Source organism: Nematolebias whitei, chromosome 3, assembly GCF_014905685.2.
Source record: "Nematolebias whitei isolate Nwh7 chromosome 3, NemWhi1, whole genome shotgun sequence".
Taxonomy (NCBI): Eukaryota; Metazoa; Chordata; class Actinopteri; order Cyprinodontiformes; family Rivulidae; genus Nematolebias; species Nematolebias whitei.
Window position 1 is genome coordinate 24,723,528 of NC_056500.1, and position 18,974 is coordinate 24,742,501.

Below are 18,974 nucleotides of genomic sequence, written 5' to 3' on the forward strand. Positions count from 1 at the left end.
CCTCTGTCCCCAGACGTCTGTTGAGTGTTGTAAGAAGAAGGGGGGATGCCACACAGTGGTAAAAATGGACTTGTCCCAATTTTTTTGTGATTTGTTGACGCCATGAACTTCGTAAACGACAGATTTTTCCCTTAAAATGATACATTCTCTCAGTTTAAAATTTTGATCTGTGATTTGTGTTCTGTTATGAATAAAATATTAGATGTTGGCACCTCCTCATCATTGCATTCAGTTTTTATTCACAATTTGTTTAGTGTCCCAACTTTTTTGGAATCCGGTTTGTAGGTGCATGTCCATGTTTCCTACTGTGAAGCATCTCCTCTTCTTTTAGTTACCATTTGTCCTGAGGATAGGACTGGGCGATATCTTGATATTGTCAAAATATTGAGATAATTTCATTTGCAATATAAGATGAGACTATATCGATATAAACGATATAGTGTTACGTATACTTGAAAATCCGCCTGCTGTTTTCTCTTTCTCCCACATGGCCCCTCCTCTCCCTCTCAACCCGCTCCCCATTTCCTGCTTCTCCTGGTGTGACAACACGTAGCATTGGCAGAACAGCTTGTGAGCAGGGGAAAAAATAATGGCTCTGTTATTTGGAGATGGTTCAGATTTAATTTGTCAGATGTGCAGCAGGAAAATGTTTTCTGTAGACAATGCCAAAAACAAGTCCCGACGAAAGGTTTGAGCACAACAAACCTTTTTCTCCATTTAAAACTGCGCTATAAAGTGGAGGATAAAGAGTGTGTTAAACTTCGTGCTGCAGCTCTGGCTGTGAAATCTTCCCAGGTTCCTTCCCTGAAACAAACTATGGTACGAAACTCTTTTACCTGTGCAGTGCCTTATGAAAGGAACAGTGAGGTGGCATGAGATTAATAAAGCAGCAGCTTTTATCGCTAAACACACGGTCCCAGCCTCAACTGTGGAACAAGACGGCTAAAGTTAGCTGTCTTATTAGCCGCTAAGGACTGTGTCTTTAGCAATATAATAAGCTGCTGCATTATTAATGTTGTGTCACCCTTCACTGTAAGACTTGAAAATCTGTGTACAATAGTTCTCCTTTTTCTGCCCGTCCAACTTCACGCGACCCCCTTCTTCTCCCTCACTGAATACAAGCAGCCCCTCTCACTGCTGTTTCACACAAGCTGCTTAACATCGTGAAGGCAGTGCAGCTGGGGAGGATTATTATTTAATATATAATAATATAATAAATGTCTAAAAAAACAAACTTTAATATATGCAAATAGTTAATTTTTTTTAGACATTTATTTTGTACAGTTAATAAATATGCCTATGTGACAATTGGGACAAAGCTTTGACTCAGAAATATACTTTTGTTATTATTTTATGGAAAGAAAAAAATATTGAGATATATTTCGGATATCTCAATTTATCTTAAAATATTGAGATATTAATTTTGGTCCATATCGCCCAGCCCTACCTGAGGAGACCAGTTGTTGGAGTATTTGGAGAAGAATGTTGTCTCTTTCTCATCCGATGGAGGATTTTAGCTGTTCAAAAGTCCAGCGTCTTTATTGCCGAGTTATTAAAAAAAATGCAACCCCAGGTTGATTAGCTAAATAGTGCCGATTGTAGAACAAGAGCTAAGGAAACCAGCAAACACCATTCAAGCTCAACTCCAAGGTCAAGGTGCCTCACTTTCTAATTTTAGGTCTTAGTGTGAAGGAAAATTATTGTTTGTTAGTAGTGAGTAGTTCAGTTATCTGGGAGAGACTCAGAATAAAACCGCTGCTCCTTCACATCCAGAGGAGCCAGTTGAGGTGGTTTGGGCGTCTGGTAAGGATGCTCCCATGGCGCCTCCTCAGGGGGGTGCTTCAGGCATGTCCGACTGGAAGGAGACCCCGAGGAAGACCCAGGACATGCTGGAGAGACTATGTCTCTCAGTTGGCCTGGGAACTCCTTGGAGTCCCTCCCAGAAGAGCTGGAAGAGGTGCTGTGTAAAAAGATGTCTGGGCCTCCCTGCTCAAGCTGCTGCCCCAGCAATGCAACTTCAGAACAAGCGGAAGATGATGGATGGATGTTAGTAGTGACTGATGAAAAATATTAAATTGAAGCTACCATCTACTTTGTCCATGCACTTTTCATTTATTTAATTACATGAAATTGTTATTGAATCAATAATCAAAGGCAAAATGTGACCTGTTAAATAAAAGCAAGAGATGTCCTAAACTTTAGCCAGTGTTTTTGGTTATTGTAGATGGGTAACAAAAAAGTTGTCCGTGTCTGTACACCTTAACTTACTAGGGCAAAGGAGATGGACAATCACATGAAATGATTTATTTGTCAGATTTTATATTGCTAAAAAGAAGTTGAACCAAAGCATATGTAACTTAATGATTTTAGGCCTATTGCCATAACTTCCATATTATGCAAAACGATAGAGCAGTTTCTTGTCAGTCATCTGGCCAATTTTGTGGCCACTGCTTTAGACCCACTCTAATTTACATACAGAAGCAACAGAGGCACTGATGAAGCTGTGTTGACTCTGTTGAATATAGTTACAAAACACTGGATAAGCCCCAAAAGTTTTGTAAGAATTGTGTTTGTAGATTTAACTCAATGAAAACTCTTTAAAAAAAAAAAAAGAAAAAAGAGGATCATAGATCTTAATGTCAACTCAGGCTTGGTTCTCTGGATCAGGGATTTCCTATCATGTCATCCACAGAGGGTCTGTGGTGGTGGTAACATTTCTGATGTGTTCACGGTAAGCACTGGTTGCCCTCAAGGTTGTGCTCTCTCTCCTGTGTTATCCTCTCTTTTTACAAATTAATTTGTGATTAATGACCAAAGCTGTATTTTAATCAAATATGCCAATGACATGGCTCTGGCTGGACTACTAATGGAAAACAATCCCACAGGTGAAACTTCTTCTTTATCTTACATAAAGGCCCTGGAGACATGGTGCCATCAGAGTAAGCTAGATATTAATGTAGCCAAGACAAAATAATTAATTATATGCCCTAAGCAAGACCTTAAAGTGAAGCCAGTCTCATTCGATGGCCAACTTGTTGAAACTGTGGCAAATTTTAAATATCTAGGGTCATTCAGTCAGCTCCTCTTGGTTGAAAACACTTCGTATATATTTAAGAAATGCTCACAGAGACTATCTTTTAAAAAAACTTAATGGCCTTGGGGTTAGTCAGCAAATTCTAGAGCTTGTGTACAAGGCAGCTGTTGAGAGTGTTTTAACTTTTCACCTCCCTGCCTGGTATGGTCACCTGAGCTGTAAACTAAAAAACAAACTTTTCAGAATTGTTTCAATGGCAGGTAAAACAGTTTGGACACCACAAAAAGCTCTGTCAAATGTTGGCAGAAAGGACATGGAAGACGGTAAGAAATGTTTTAGCAGATAGCATCCATCCTCTTTTTCGTCAGCTTGAACCTCTGAGCTCAGGAAGGCATTATAGGGTCCCACTGGCAACGAAGAACATCTATAAGAAGTCATTTATTCAGAGTGCAATAACCATTCTTAACCAAAACAAATGATAACATTTACCTGTGGTATGCCAATTGTTTTATTCTATGCACAAATTGTTGATATTTTGATTGTATGAATGCGTTTTATTTTATGGTTGGAGAGCCTAAGGAAAATTTCCACCTTGGTAGACAATAAAGTTTTATCTTATTTTTTCTCATCTTATCTTATATAAGATGTCAACGAATATTGTTTGCTATAATAAAACAGCTTTAAGCAAAAATAATGGACTGAGGTTGACTAATTATGGGTTTCTCTATGGCCACTAATTAGTTTTAGAAATCAGGGTAGACAATAGCTGATATAAAACACAAAATCTTTTCATTTTTGGCCAATATATTTTTTCCATTTAATAAGAATATAACCTAACAGCTTAAAATAAATAAACATATATTTAACACTTAAAACTGTAAATCAAAAAGTGTTTTTTTTTTAGTAAGAGCACTTTTTGATTTGCAGTTTAAACTAGTGTCCAAGTTCTTTGGAAAAATAAATAAATAGTTAAGTCAGTAATAAATAATAATAGTAGGCAACAGTAAGGAAATAGCTCAATCAGCCAGTCGATTAATCGGACTATCTCTACAAGAGAAACTGAAGTGTACAATAAGTAAAAGGACGTGGTTCATACCTGCAGACATCTTTGTACGTCTGTATTGCAGTGTCCATGTAATGAGCTGGATACGGTCTGGGGGCTCCACCTTGCAGAAAGGCTGAAACTGCAGCCATTTCCTACAAATCAAAACAGAAGAAACATGAAAAAAACTGAACAGAGGAATCTAACATTTTAAACACAGAAGGTAAGAATAAGATTTTAAGTAGTATGTTACATCAGCTTTGTGCTGGGCTCGTCTCTGGTCACCATCCTGTTTTATAAATCTTTGATTTGTGATTTTTTTTTCTTCTGCTTTATAGTTTTTTTTTCTTCGTATGGGACAAATGATTTTCACTTAACTCAGGCTGCTTTTGTAGTGTTCAAACTACAGATAACGACAGATTTAGTTTTGCTTAAATGTTAGGAAAGTAGCACACATCATTGGTTTGAGTGGAAAGTTGTTCCAAATTGGAGAGTTTGGTGATTTTGTTCCAAGAGGAATTAAGTTTGGCATCTATCTCATATTTCCAGACCTTTGCAGATATTGTGTTTAATATGATGATGCATCTGAAACTTTTTCTTCAAAACTGAAAGTGAAAGGGTCTTTTAACTTGTTATATCTCTTCCATAACAAGAGTACTGCATACGCATCAGAGGTCCATCAACAAACATACAACAATCTATAGCAATGGCCTGGACAAGCAAAGACCTTGTATAACCTCTGACCTTGACCTTAGAGCTGAGCTGATAAGAAGATTACGTGACACGTGATTCAGTGGTGGTACAATTGTGTATCAAGTTTTATTAAATTATCTTCAGAAGATCAGAAATTATGGTCCAGACAAGCAAAGACTTTGTTTTAAATTTGACCTTAATTTATGACTTTGACCTTGAAGCTGTGGTGATGAAACACGTACCCGCCGCTGTATAAGAACGATGCATTAGAGTATGAAGTTTCATTAAATTATTTTGAGCAGATCAGAGATTATTGCTCTAAAAAGACAAGATCTTGTATAATATTTGACCTTGAAGCAGGGTGATGAAAACTATGTTTGTGTTTTTGTTAGATCGCACATTTGTCTACTTCTCATTATCTTGGTAGTCAGGGAGTGAGACCTCAGAAAGAGCTGCTGGGAGATTTTGATCGATGCCCTTTTTACACGTCCTCTACAGATGATTTCAAAGTTATGTTGGAATTTGGAGCATTGCAGTTTAATATGCAGCTCTGTTTATGTGCAGTGTGTGATATAAAACAGATAGTCTAACCCCTGCTGTGATTTCAGACAGATAGATTCAGTTTAAAATTTTTATCTGCTGGTATGAAACAGGAAATAAGTTTCACAGTCCAGTAACAACCCAGACTTCACAGGGCAGATAGAAAGGTGTGTTGTTGTTTTGTTTACCAGCGCTCCCGCTGCGTACAGCATGGCCTGGTCGGAGAGGAAGTCCTTCTTGGCAGTGTGGTAGCAGTTGTAGGCCAGCTCATAGTGCTGAATCAGGAAACACAGGTCTGCCATCTTCCTGATCTGCAGCTCTGGGGCTTCAGCAGGATATCTTAGGAAACATTTAACACCAACACTTCAGATACAGGAGAAGTCTCACATTCAGTCAAAGAACAGAGAAGAAAACGAGCTTACAGAAGGCCAAATGTACTCTTTGGTTCACTGCCGCCCTTCTCTGGAACTTTACCTCCGCCAAACCATTTCTTCGTAGCTGTGAACAGGGATCGACTCAGTCCCTTCCTGGAAATAAGCTGTGAATAATACAAACTGTTTGTAAGACAATCCATCTTTGAATTGAAGTATAAAGAAATGCAACAGGTGTGAGCTTTCAGTTCAGAAACGTCTCATCTCTGGAAGGAGGTTTGTAGATGGTCTTAACTTTGCAAGAAGCGTACTACTGAAGCAGCTCTAGACACATCTATGGTCAGATGAAATAAAAGATGAGAGAATATGATGCAAGAGTGGTATGTTTTGCTTTACATATGTCATTCTCAACTCACTCTCAATTAACTCATCCCCCAATCCAAGCCCTACTAATGTCTCCTAATATTTTTCTGAACAGTGCATGTGAAAAGTCATCATCAGTGACACACATGGGTGCATGCTAGGAGGATAATGAGGGGTGGGAGGATGCCTTAATAAATGCCTACATGTTAAGGTCACTGCTTACAAAAAGAAAAACTAAAGAATATAAAAAGTTAACTTGTTAACCCAACACAAACAACAGTTTTCAGATGATGTGCGATACCCAACATCATTATCAATGGATTACTTAGAGGCTTTGATGACGAGCTTTAGTTAAACGTCAGTAAAGAAACTTGTAGTTTTGAGATTATGAGGAGAAATCTGAGCTGTACAGTTGGAGGCGTACCTGGTCGTTGAGTTGTCTGATGTTTTTCTCGATGTGTGGCAGCAGGCCTCTGAAGGTGAATTCTTGGACAAACTGTCTGATGTGGTCGTGGTCGTTCAGCGTCAGACAGGCTCCATAGTTTCCTGGAGTCGTGGTATCCGAGTCCCTCGGACCTTTCCTCACCTCCGTGGTGACATCACCCAGAGAGTGGAGGCTTGCTGAGCTTGTGTCTGTGTCCAGCTGAAGAGGATGGGTCTCCAGACTACTGGACTCTACAGGTCCATCTTCACACAAGAACACACACGTAATCCATTTTAACACCTTATTTGAAAATGTCTTCATAAAAGAGCTTTCAAAGTAAAAGGCAGAGTTAGAAAAGCCGAAAACAATGAAAACTTTATAATAATGTGTACAATAACAATGATAACTGTATAAAATAAGCAGATAATGACCTCTGACCTTTCTCTGTTGAGTTTACTTCAGCTTCACAAACATTGTTCTCAACAACCACCGCTGGAGCCAGATCCAACACCTCCTGCAATAATGACCCCCATGTTAAGAGCACAATGAACAGTTTGACAAACTAACCAGCAGACTCAAACATGAGTCCAACTCTGACAGTAAAGATATTTTAAACAACTCAAGGTTAGGCAACCTCAGCACATGTATGGTTTTTCTCCTGGTACTCCCGTTTCCTCCCACAGATCAAAACCATGCATGTTAAGTTCATTGGTAACTTTAATTGTCCCAAGTTGTGAGTGAGTGTGAATGTTTTTTGTCATGTTTGTCTCTCTGTGTCCCTGTGATGGACTGGAGACCTGTCTGGGATCACACAGTCACTGCTGGAGATAAGACACCTGGACCCTCATGTACAGTGCCTTGTGAAAGTATTCGGCCCCCTTGAACTTTTCAACCTTTTGCCACATTTCAGGCTTCAAACATAAAAAGACATAACATTTTAATTTTTTGTGAAGAATCAACAACAAGTGGGACACAATCGTGAAGTGGAATGAAATTTATTGGATGTGTCAAACTTTTTTAACAAATAAAAAACTGAAAAGTGGGGCATGCAATATTATCCGGCCCCCTTGCGTTAATACTTTGTAGCGCCGCCTTTTGCTGCAGTTCCAGCTGCAAGTCTCTTGGGGTTTGTCTCTATCAGTTTTACACATGGAGCCACTGAAATTCTGCCCATTCTTCCTGCAAAACAGCTCGAGCTCAGTGAGGTTGATGGAGAGCGTTTGTGAACAGCAGTCTTCAGCTCTTTCCACAGATTCTCGATTGGATTCAGGTCTGGACTTTGACTTGGCCATTCCAACACCTGGATATGTTTATTTGTGAACCATTCCATTGTAGATTTGGCTTTATGTTTTGGATCATTGTCTTGTTGGAAGATAAATCTCCGTCCCAGTCTCAGGTCTCTTGCAGACTCAAACAGGTTTTCTTCCAGAATGGTCCTGTATTTGGCCCCATCCATCTTCTCATCAATTCTGACCATCTTCCCTGTCCCTGCTGATGAAAAGCAGGCCCAAACCATGATGCTGCCACCACCATGTTTGACAGTGGGAATGGTGTGTTCAGAATGATGAGCTGTGTTGCTTTTACGCCAAACATATCGTTTTGCATTGTGGCCAAACAGTTAGATTTTGGTTTCATGTGATCAGAGCACCTTCTTCCACATGTTTGGTGTGTCTCCCAGGTGCTTGTGACAAACTTTAAACAACACTTTTTATGGATATCTTTGAGAAATGTCTTTCTTCTTGCCACTCTTCCATAAAGGCCAGATTTGTGCAGTGTACGACTGATTGTTGTCCTATGGACAGACTCTCCCACCTCAGCTGTAGATCTCTGCAGTTCATCCAGAGTGATCATGGGCCTCTTGGCTGCATCTCTGATCAGTCTTCTCCTTGTTCCAGATGAAAGTTTAGAGGGACGGCCTGGTCTTGGTAGATTTGCAGTGGTCTGATACTCCTTCCATTTCAATATGATTGCTTGCACAGTGCTCCTTGGGATGTTGAAAGCTTGGGAAATATTTTGGTCTCCAAATCCGGCTTTAAACTTCTCCACAACAGTATCTCGGACCTGCCTGGTGTGTTCCTTGGTCTTCATGATGCTCTCTGTGCTTTGAACAGAACCCTGAGACTATCACAGAGCAGGTGCATTTATACGGAGACTTGATTACTCACAGGTGGATTCTATTTATCATCATCAGTCATTTGGGACAACATTGGATCATTCATAGATCCTCACTGAACTTCTGGAGTGAGTTTGCTGCACTGAAAGTAAAGGGGCCGAATAATATTGAACGCCCCACTTTTCAGTTTTTTATTTGTTAAAAAAGTTTGACACATCCAATAAATTTCATTCCACTTCAAGATTGTGTCCCACTTGTTGTTGATTCTTCACAAAAAATTAAAATTTTATATCTTTATGTTTGAAGCCTGAAATGTGGCAAAAGGTTGAAAAGTTCAAGGGGGCAGAATACTTTCGCAAGGCACTGTATCATCATTGTGTACAGACAAAAAGGTTGCGTCCGCCATGGTTCCACACAAACATCAAGATAAATTAACCATTAGTTTCATGTGTGAATTGTATGAGGGGCACTTCTGAGCTCATTGAGAAGATAACAGTGTCTTATCACATTACCATTCAGAACAAGTAATTTCTCAAGTTGACAAGGTGTAAACAATGACACATGGCCATAAATAGCTGCATAAATTGTGAGTAATTGTGAATAATGACAGCTGAGGCTTCTGAGAGACATCACCAATAGAAGTGTTTTCGGGGATCACAGCGACCAAATACTGATCAGGTATTTCTCAATCATCTCTGAGCTGTGCCCACTAGATGGGACGGCCTCATCCATATGATGCCCAGTTATACAACATTTCCCTACAAGGTGAGTGAAACTCTGATGTGCTGAAATTGATGTTCAGTGACTTGTTTCTTTACATCAACTATTTAATAAAAAGTCTCTAAGGGTGCATTCACACTAGCCCTGTTTAGTCCGCTTTAATCGAACTCTAGCTCGTTTTCCTAGAAAGTCAGGTTCGTTTATGGAGGTGTGAAAGCACCATCGAACTCTGTCACGGAACAAAAAGGCGAATTCTGGCCCGGGCTAAAACCTAGGTCTCGGTCCGGTAGAAGAGAACTCCAGCGCGGTTCGAGTACAGTGTGAATGTAAACAGACCGGGCCCCGCTCCGCAGGACAAACAAACACGCATTTCTCTGACCTTATATGGAGCCGTCAGCTGACTTGTGTGGAAAAACAATATTCTCCATGGTCTTCTGTCTCATCTTCTGCTCATGCTAAGTCCATTTTTGAAAAATGACAAAATATAACTCCTAAAACTGCTAAAACTTGATGCCACTTTTTTTTTTTTTTTACAGAAGAAGGAGAAGACGTGTCTTCAGAGGTTTTTGTGTCGTTTCTTTCAGTAGTTCTTGGTGCAGCGAGCGGGGGAATAGGTTGGTTCAACAGGTTGACTCGACTGCACAGTGCAGTGTGAATGCAAACGCACCAGCTCACATGTAAACAAAAGGTCATGAATATTGGTCCCGAACCGAGTCTACCTGACTATGTGGTGTGAAAATGACCTAAGTTTGACCAAGCTCCTGGGTGTCTGTGTGTTTACAATAATGATGTTATTAAACACCTGTGTAAAATTGGAACAGCCTCAGAAGTGTGCTGCCAGCAGGTCAGCACCCGCCCATTCAGATAATTCAATGACAACTTTCACAATCACTTCTCTTTGTGAGGCAAACAATGTTTTTTTACACCCCAGATTATTTAGACTCTGACTCACACTCCATTAAATTCCTAATTTTCCTGCATCTAAACATCATTTTAGTCACGCAGAGAGGAGAATCACACATGCAAGACACATTTCCATCTTTTTTTGGAGGTGTGTCAGGGGAGGTGTCCCAAGTGTGCTCAGTTCCACGTTTGATGAGGTGTATGAAGGAAGATGCACAGAAACACACAGTTTGACAAATCTGAATATTTTGGGGCACACAGTTTTCTCATTTTTGTCCCATAGGCATTTTTCAGTATGAAAGCTCTTCTATAAGTACCCAGCTGAATCTGTAAAATTACCTGTATTACAGTCATCTTTGTGTAGGCTACAATTGATTAGCTATGGAGGCCATCTGGAACTGGACTGACACCAAATGTTACTTACTTTTTGAGATTCATTAAGATCTGTTCAGTAGTTCAATAGATACGCTAGCAGTACAAAAAAACAAACACACGCCCAAACAATTACAGGTGAAAATATAATTGCCTTTTCTCCTTTGGCGATCCCTTAAAAGTTACAGGTTAAAGTTATGTTGCAGTGTTGCGGTACCACGATCAGCAGTTCTCAAGTCCTCACCTGGTTCCTCTGGTTGCTCCTGAGCAGGTACTGACTCCAGGGGTCGGGAATCTGTTCATCCTGTTCTGCGGAAATGGTCCGGGAGTTTATCTTCAACAGATAACAGCCATGAGGACCGTACCTCTGTTTCATGTCTTCATAAACCGTCTCAGCCCTGCAACAGAACAGAACACAGGTTCCACCATCATCCATCCAGCCATTTTTTTTACCCACTTTTCCACACAGAGTTGCAGAGAAGCTAGTGCCTACCTCCAGTATTCATTATGTGAGAGGCGGGGTTATCTCATGAACCACCATGATGCATGCTCAATAATCCAGGTAAATAAATCTAACACGACTGAGTCAGGCCCTCTGGACAGATTCTTCTTTGTTGAAATGTTTTGTCTTTTATCCAAAATATTTCTTCAGTCTAAGGAGCTGCAACTTAAACAGGTTAAGTTAGTGTTAGGTTAAGTTAAACAACTTAAATGGGGCGGAGGCCTCCATGTTAAACTGTCACCCTCTTACAATGCTGTTATTGAATCACTCAGTCCTCTGTGAATAGCAAGCAGCCATCAGGGCACTGACAACTAATTGTTAGGCTGACGGTCCTCCTTTTTACACGTGAACAGCTAGTTTTGGATGTCACCAGCAAACTGGTTGATGCACTAGAGAGGGTGCTGTTTATAAGACTGAGTTTGTTGCAGATCCTCAGACTGAAGAAGTCTTTTGGATAAAAGACGAAACGTTTCAACAAAGAAGAATCCGTCCAGAGGACCTGACTCAACCTTGTTGGAATAAACTCTCAAAAAGTAATAAAAAATAAAAAAAAACTACAAACTGTTAACTTGTTAAAACATTTCACCAAAACTGTTGTAACATATCCCTTATTATGACCATCTTAGTTTAAAACTCTGACATGAAGGTGATATGTATTCCCTACTAGAATACTAGGCTTTTAACACAGTTCCCATTAGAAAGTACTGGAAACAAGACCTAACAGAAAACCACCATGCTAATAATATACCAGTAACCGGCATCACCTGTGCACAGCATTGATGAGTTCATTTATTTATTTATTTATTTTTGTCAACCACGGCTTCTTCAAATGCTAAAGGACCATATACACACATTGCATAGTGTCATTGAATAGGTATGATACTGGGATCGATCCATACAAGGTGGACAAAACCAAAATGTGTTGAGAGTTGGACTTGCTCCTGGCGGTCACTTACTTTGATATTGTGAAATATCTCGTTCTTAAGATAAGTGCATACACTATGCAGGAATTAAGTGCATTAAAATCTTTGGCAATTTTTAACCAAAGCAAGAGTAGTTGAGTGAAAGATGAAATTACTGAAAACAAACAACACAGTTCTGGGTAAAGACACAGCGTTTGTTCTTTGTGCACCATTTTAACTGAAATATGTGCCTTTAGATGTTATGCCAGGCCAGTACTGTAAAAAATAATTTGTTATTAGTGTTTATGCCTGGTTAAATACAGGTGAAATAACAAAATGTTATGTGGGTTTTAGTTCTTGTTGCTAAATTCACACATTACACTGTATAGTCTCAGGGCACTGACCAGAAACATTCACATAATACCAAAAAAAAAAAAAAAAAAATTAGTTACATTATTTATCTAAAGAAGTAAACCAGCAGATTGCGTTGAAAATACATGATCAGAAATCACAAGTTATTTGCAACCAACATCAGTAGAAAATTGACAAGATTTATTACACTTCACAATTCATTATCGACTGCTAATAAAGTGTTTGGAGTAAATCTTGCAGTTTCAGACAGCTTGTCTTTTCTGTTGATGTTTTTGATAATGATATTGGCAAGCCACACTTGTTGGTGCCCAACACTGAGTTGCAAAGTTTGTTTGCTATGCTTTCTCAGTTTCAGGATATAATAAAAAAAAAATTAAAAAAACTTCCCTTTCCTAGTTTATCTATTGCATTTTATCGACACTTTAAAAATCACCATGGTGGTAATGCATCCTGTGGTACCTTTGTTCGTCCCCCTCGCTCATGTCATGCAGTAGGACATAGTACTTGAGTGTGTTTGGGATGAACCACTTGGGATGGGTGTAGTCTCCACTGTGCTGGACCCGGTGCTGCTCCTGGGACAGCTTCAGGAACTGCTCCAGAGGGACCGCCTCAGTGGAGGAAACCACCAGCAGACCTAAACCAGAACGTCAAGGACACAACAAAGATCCAGCAGCAGCAAGGGAAGCAAAGCAGGAAGCAGATTCTGCTGAGGTCACACTTCAGTTATGAAACTTGTGCTCGGATTACCAACGGCACACATGTTGGCTTCTCTTTCCATATCTTACTTCTTTATTGCAAACTTTTCAAACAGAAAAACTAGAGAGCCTTGGGAATGAGGCGAAGCATTTTCAAGAAGCAAAAGGAAGCTCAGGATTACCAATTTTTTTTCTATTTGCGAAATGCCAGAATAATTAGTATGAAAATGGTTTTTAAGGCAATTTTATTACTTTCTTCAAAGTCAAAAGTTTAAATACACTTCATTAGTATTTGGTACCATTGCCTTTAAACTGTATGACTTGGGACAAACGTTTTGGATATCCTTCCACAAGCTTCTCACAATAGCTGGCAGGAATTTTGGCCCATTCCTCCTGACAGAACTGGTGGAACTGAGCCATGTTTGTAGGCTGCCTTGCTCGCACATGCCCTTTCACCTTTGCCCATAAATGTTCGATAGGATTGAGATCAGGGCTTTGTGATGGCCACTCCAAAACATTAACTTTTGTTATCCTTGAGCCACTTTATAACCAGTTTGGCAGTATGCTTTGGGTCATTGTCCATTTGGAAGACCCATTTGTGCCCAAGCTTTAACTTCCTGTCTGACATCTTGAGACAATGCTTCAGTATTTCCACATAATGTTCTTTCCTCATGATGCCATCTATTTTGTGAAGTGCACCAGTCCCTCCTGCAGCAAAAACAACCACACAACATAATGCTGCCACCCCCATGTTTCAGTCTGTATGGTGTTCTTAGGCTTGCAAGCTTCCCCCTTTTTCCTCCAAATGTAACAATGGTCATTATGGCCAAACAGTTCAATTTTAGTTTTGTCAAACCACAGGACATGTCTCCAAAAATTATGGTCTTTGTCCCCATGTGCATTTGCAAACATTAATCTGGCTTTTTTTATGTTTCTTCCTGGCAGAGTGGCCTTTCAGCCCATGTCGATACAGTACTTGTTTCACTGTGGATAATGACACACTCTTACCAGCTTCAGCCAGCATTTTCACCAGGTCTTTTGCTTTTGTTCTTGGGTTGATATGCACATTTTGGACCAAAGCGCATTCATCTGTGAGACACAGAACCCGTCTCCTTCCTGAGTGGTATAATGGCTGGACATTCCCATCTTGTTTGTACTTGCATATAATTGTTTGTACAGATGAACGAGGCACCTTCAAGCATCTGGAAATTGCACCCAAGGATGAACCAGACTTGTGCAAGCCCACAGTTCTCTTCTAGCTATGTTGGCTGATTTATTTTGACTTTCTCATGATGTTATACAAGGAAGCAGTGTGTTTCAGGTGTTCCTTAAATTACATCCAGAGGTCTGTCTCTAATTAACTCAGAAGCTTCCAAAGACATGACATCAAATGTCCCAAATTGTTTAAAGGCATAGTAATCTCAAGTGCATTTAAACTTTTGATTTTGAAGAAAGTAATAAAAATTGCCTTAAAAAATTCTCACTCTCATTATTCTGGCATTTTGCAAATAGAAAAAATGTTGGTAATCCTAACTGACCTAAAACGGGAAAATTTTATTCCGATTTCACGTCAAGACAGTGTGAAAAATAAATGCATTTTTTTTTTAAATAGTGTATGTAAACTTCTGGTTTCAACTGTAAGTGTGCTTTGATTGTTGTAACTTGTCTTAATCTGTATTGTGGTCTCTCTTTCCCAGAACACTATTGAAAGAGACTTATCTTGAACTTTGTCCTGGTTAAACAGAAGTAAAATAAAAATAAAAGTAAATATGTTTAATCTGCAATGGACCACTGGACTGAACCGGTTCAAACCCTTCAATTAGGATACAGGCAAGGTAGTGATTCAGGAACTCGTGGTCTAAGGCCGGCATCGACTGCAGAAAGTTATCCCTGTAGGCTTCAAACCAGGGCGTGGTTACTAGAAACAAAAAACAAAATAAACTGTTTCATTTAACAAACACTATTCAGACGTCACTGCAAACAAAAGATTGTGCATGTCTGTAAATAAACCAAAGAACAACAAAAACTAAACATGACACATCTGTAGCGCACAACCCTCTCTAATGGATAATAGAATAAAAACCCTGACAATTACATGTAAAACAGCTCAGCTTTAAAAACAATCCAACTTTTTTCAAAAGTTACTGCTGGATTTGTTTCAGTTAAAAATGAAGAACTCTGTTTACTCGATAACTACAAGTTTAAATATATATCACCTCAATATCCATACTGCTTTAAACTTATTTACATACAACGAGAGTCCATTGTAGAAAGTGTTTAAAAACTTTTCAAACAAAATGGTTCCGACTCCAGTTCTTACCACTCAGGTTTAGGGAATAGTCTCCTGTTTTAACAACGGTGGCCTGAGCACCCTCCTGTGGCTGAAAGGACAGGACCACCTCACTGAGCATCCGGTACTGAGCTGGGCTCAGAGAGCCAGATGTTGGAACTGGGCTTGTGACCAGGTTGTTTACACAAATACGCAAGTTTTTCACCGTCTGCAGCTGGTTGTTGGGATCCCGGATGTGCCCTACAAAACAGAAAGCACTTCTTTAGTCTCTGCAGTCTCACAAATACAGAAAACAACAGGCTAGTGTGCATGGAGCTTTCTGATGGTCATGAGGGTTTTGCTAAAACTGAGGCTTCATCCACACGGAAAAGAGTTTTGTGTTCACATGACAGTTGTTTTATTGTTTCAGCCTAGCGTCCACATGAGAATGCTGTTTTAGGAGTGACTAAAAAACATTTTAAAAAAGCTTTTGAAACATCAATCGTGTTTTAGTGTGGACAGCCTGAACAAATTGGAAACCCTGACATCATAGCCCACCTCTAACCTAACGCATGACCCCGAGCGTGACAAATGTATCGATAGTAATGATGAATTTACATGCGTTTGTTGTGCTGCAGAAACAGGGCTGCACAGTATATGAAACATTTATATCCATCACAGTCAGTGAGCACAATAAATCAAGGACCTTTATAGCTCAAGCACCATGCCTTCATGTTCTGCTATTAATAACATAACTGGTCAACTCATTCTGACTGGTTTTGATGGTGATGGTAACAGAAGAGAAAGTGAGGACTCAGGAGTAAAGAAAAGAAGGGGTGTATAAAGTTTTAAAGTTCTGGTGTACCTTCTATACACCAAAGTAATTAATATATTAGATTTGATGCAGTTTGCTTATAAAAGTGACAGAGGTACTGAGGATGCCGTTAGTCCTGCTTGACTCTGTTTCAAAACAGCTTGAGCTTACTACTGTAGTCTACGCTAAAGTCCTATTCATAGACTTCAGCGCAGCTTTTAATTCTATAAAATTACATCTTGTTCTGCAAAGTTTGACTAATCTCAATGAAGAAAAGGGCTGGATTCTCTAGAGTGGAGACTTTCTGTCTTAGTGCCCTCAGAGAGTACGTGTAAATGGTAGTTTGTTAGGAGTGTGTATATTAAGGACTGGCTGCCCAAGGAAGCACCCGTTCTCCCTTGTTTATTTCCTTATTTACAAATGAGTTTGCTTTAAACAATAATACATTCAAATTAATTAAATATGCAGATGACATGGTACTAGTTGCCTGTACATGTACAACAATACCTTACCAATCATGCAGTTATTTTTTGGTTCAAGTACTTATTTATTTATTTTCAAATAGAGCGACCCTGGGCAGCACGGTGGTGCAGTTGTAAGAGCTGATGCCTCTCAACGAGAAGGTTGCCCTGGTTCAAATGCTGGCCTGGGGACCTTTCTGGATGGAGTTTGCATGTTCTCTTCGTGCATATGTGGGTTTTCTCCAGGTGCTCCGATTTCCTCACACAGACCAAAAACATGCATGTTAGGCTGATTGGTAACTAAATTGTCCTTAGGTGTGAGTGAGAGAGTGAATGGTTGTTTGTCTCATTTGTCTCCATGTGTCCCTGTGATGGACTGGAGACCTGTCCAGGGTGTCCCCCACCTCTCACACAGTGATGGCTGGACATTGGCACCAGCGACCCCCATGACCCGAATAGGAAGAAGCGGGTAAAGATAATGGATGGATGGACAGAACAACCCTCATAATGTGTTTTTGCGTCTATATAACTTTGTTTTATTCAAAAGGTTGATATTTAAACAATAGGAACACATGTTGGCTTCATACGGTTACAACCAAACCAAAATTTGGATCAAATTATATGTTGCTGACTGAATGATACCTTTTTAAAAAATGTTTGTTTGTTAAGATGAGTTGGCTGTCTTAGGTTAGGTTAAATGCAAAAGTTGTAGATGTACAGCCAATATTATTTTCTGCAAGTTACATTAGATAATTGGATGGAGTTTATTTAGTAAAAATAATGCATATACATATTAGTGCATCCACTAAACTACTTGGATCACAAAAGAAAGTGAAAACGCTTCCATTGTGGTCCAATAATTTATATTGTGGTAACAAACTCTCACACACGAACAAAACAATAATTACGGTAACAATAATTAACTGCGTGTGTATACTGTATATTACGGTATATCTGTCAATAAGCAGCCGGCTAATGCTAATACCTGCTTGCAAACAAGCAGTAAACCTTAGAACAGCTTCAGTTCGAACAAATACCATCCAACAAAGGCTTCCCCGTGTCTGTTCGTGAAACGGAGTAGAAAGTGAACAGTTACCTTCAGATGTCAGTCTGCAGAAAGGCCTCAGCAGCTCAGCAAAATTCAGATTGTTCTTGCGAGATACCGTCTCTGCTTCAGGGCTGCTTAAGACGGCTACCATCGGGACAAAAGAGTCCTGAGTGAACTCCTGTACGGACTGAACACATTGAGCCATGTCGGGACAAACAAAAAAAATCCTTCTTCACTACAAACTCGGGCGGACTTTCTCTTTTCCTGCTCCAAAACTTGACAAATTTAGCAGGCAGCGGCCATATTGGAACTTCCTACCTTTTTCCTGTCAAGACCCTTGTCGTGATAGGGTTGCCAAACAAAAAAAGACGAAATAGTGTACAGTCCGTTTCAAATTGCAACTGTTTTTTTTATACCCAAATTGTATGTGCTAAGTAATTGAGCACATTCTCGCATATTTTAAGGAGGATGGTAAGACTATGTACGTATCTATTTTTATCTGGGTTTTTAATAAAACTTAATGTACCATTTATTGTACATCGTCGGAACAATTTCGTATGAACACGAATTTGTATAAATACGAATTATTCTAAATCTGGCAACACTGAAAGTCAGACGACGCAAGTGTGGTGACGTAATATCTTTGTTTTTTTGGTTGTTTTTTTTGCCAGTAGAGGAGGCTGCAGTATATCCATCCAGCCAGCCATCCATTAATATATTCATTCAACATTTATTTAGACAGGTTAATCCCATTAAATCTCAGGGACTCATTTACAAGAGAGACCTGAATATACCCTCTTCTTATCCTGATGCATGCTCAATAATCCAGGTAGAAAAATCCAAAAAAGTTCAATCTGGTCCTCTGGACATTCAAAAAAACCAAAAAACAAAACAAAGCAAAAAAATATAGAAACGTTTTGTCTCTCATCCGAGAGACTTCCTCAGTCTGAGGTGCTGTATTCAGCTCAGTCTCTTAAATAGCACCTTCTCAGAGTGGATCAACCAGTTTGCTGCTGACAACCAAAACCAGCTGCTCACATGGTCAAGAAGGATCAGCCTTCTTGACCATGTGAGCAGCTGGTTCCCAATGTTGTGTAAACAATGTTGTCGTTTTTCTGTCTTGAACTTTTTTTTTAATCCATCCAGAAAGGCCAGGAATCGATGCAGTAACCTTTTTTCTGAGAGGCAACAACTCTATCAACTGTGCTACCATGCCACCCGCTGTAGTCTCTCTCTCTCTCTCTCTCTCTCTCTTTCTCTCTCTCTCTCTCTCTCTCTCTCTCTCTCTCTCTCTCTCTCTCTCTCTCTCTCTCTCTCTCTCATACACACACACGCA

General features: G+C 39.7%; 1 protein-coding gene across 1 annotated transcript in view; it reads right to left on the reverse strand.

Annotated features, from left to right (window-relative positions):
- trappc8 (trafficking protein particle complex subunit 8) overlaps positions 1-17,843 on the reverse strand; it is a 45,355-nt gene extending 27,512 nt beyond the window's left edge. Inside the window, 10 exon segments of the mRNA XM_037674264.1 lie at positions 4,139-4,231; positions 5,498-5,648; positions 5,732-5,847; positions 6,468-6,730; positions 6,906-6,945; positions 10,796-10,973; positions 12,811-12,985; positions 14,875-14,964; positions 15,367-15,576; positions 17,687-17,843. Of these exon segments, the coding sequence (XP_037530192.1) occupies positions 4,139-4,231; positions 5,498-5,648; positions 5,732-5,847; positions 6,468-6,730; positions 6,906-6,945; positions 10,796-10,973; positions 12,811-12,985; positions 14,875-14,964; positions 15,367-15,576; positions 17,687-17,843 (1,473 nt within the window).
- Between the last annotated feature and the right edge of the window lie 1,131 nt (positions 17,844-18,974).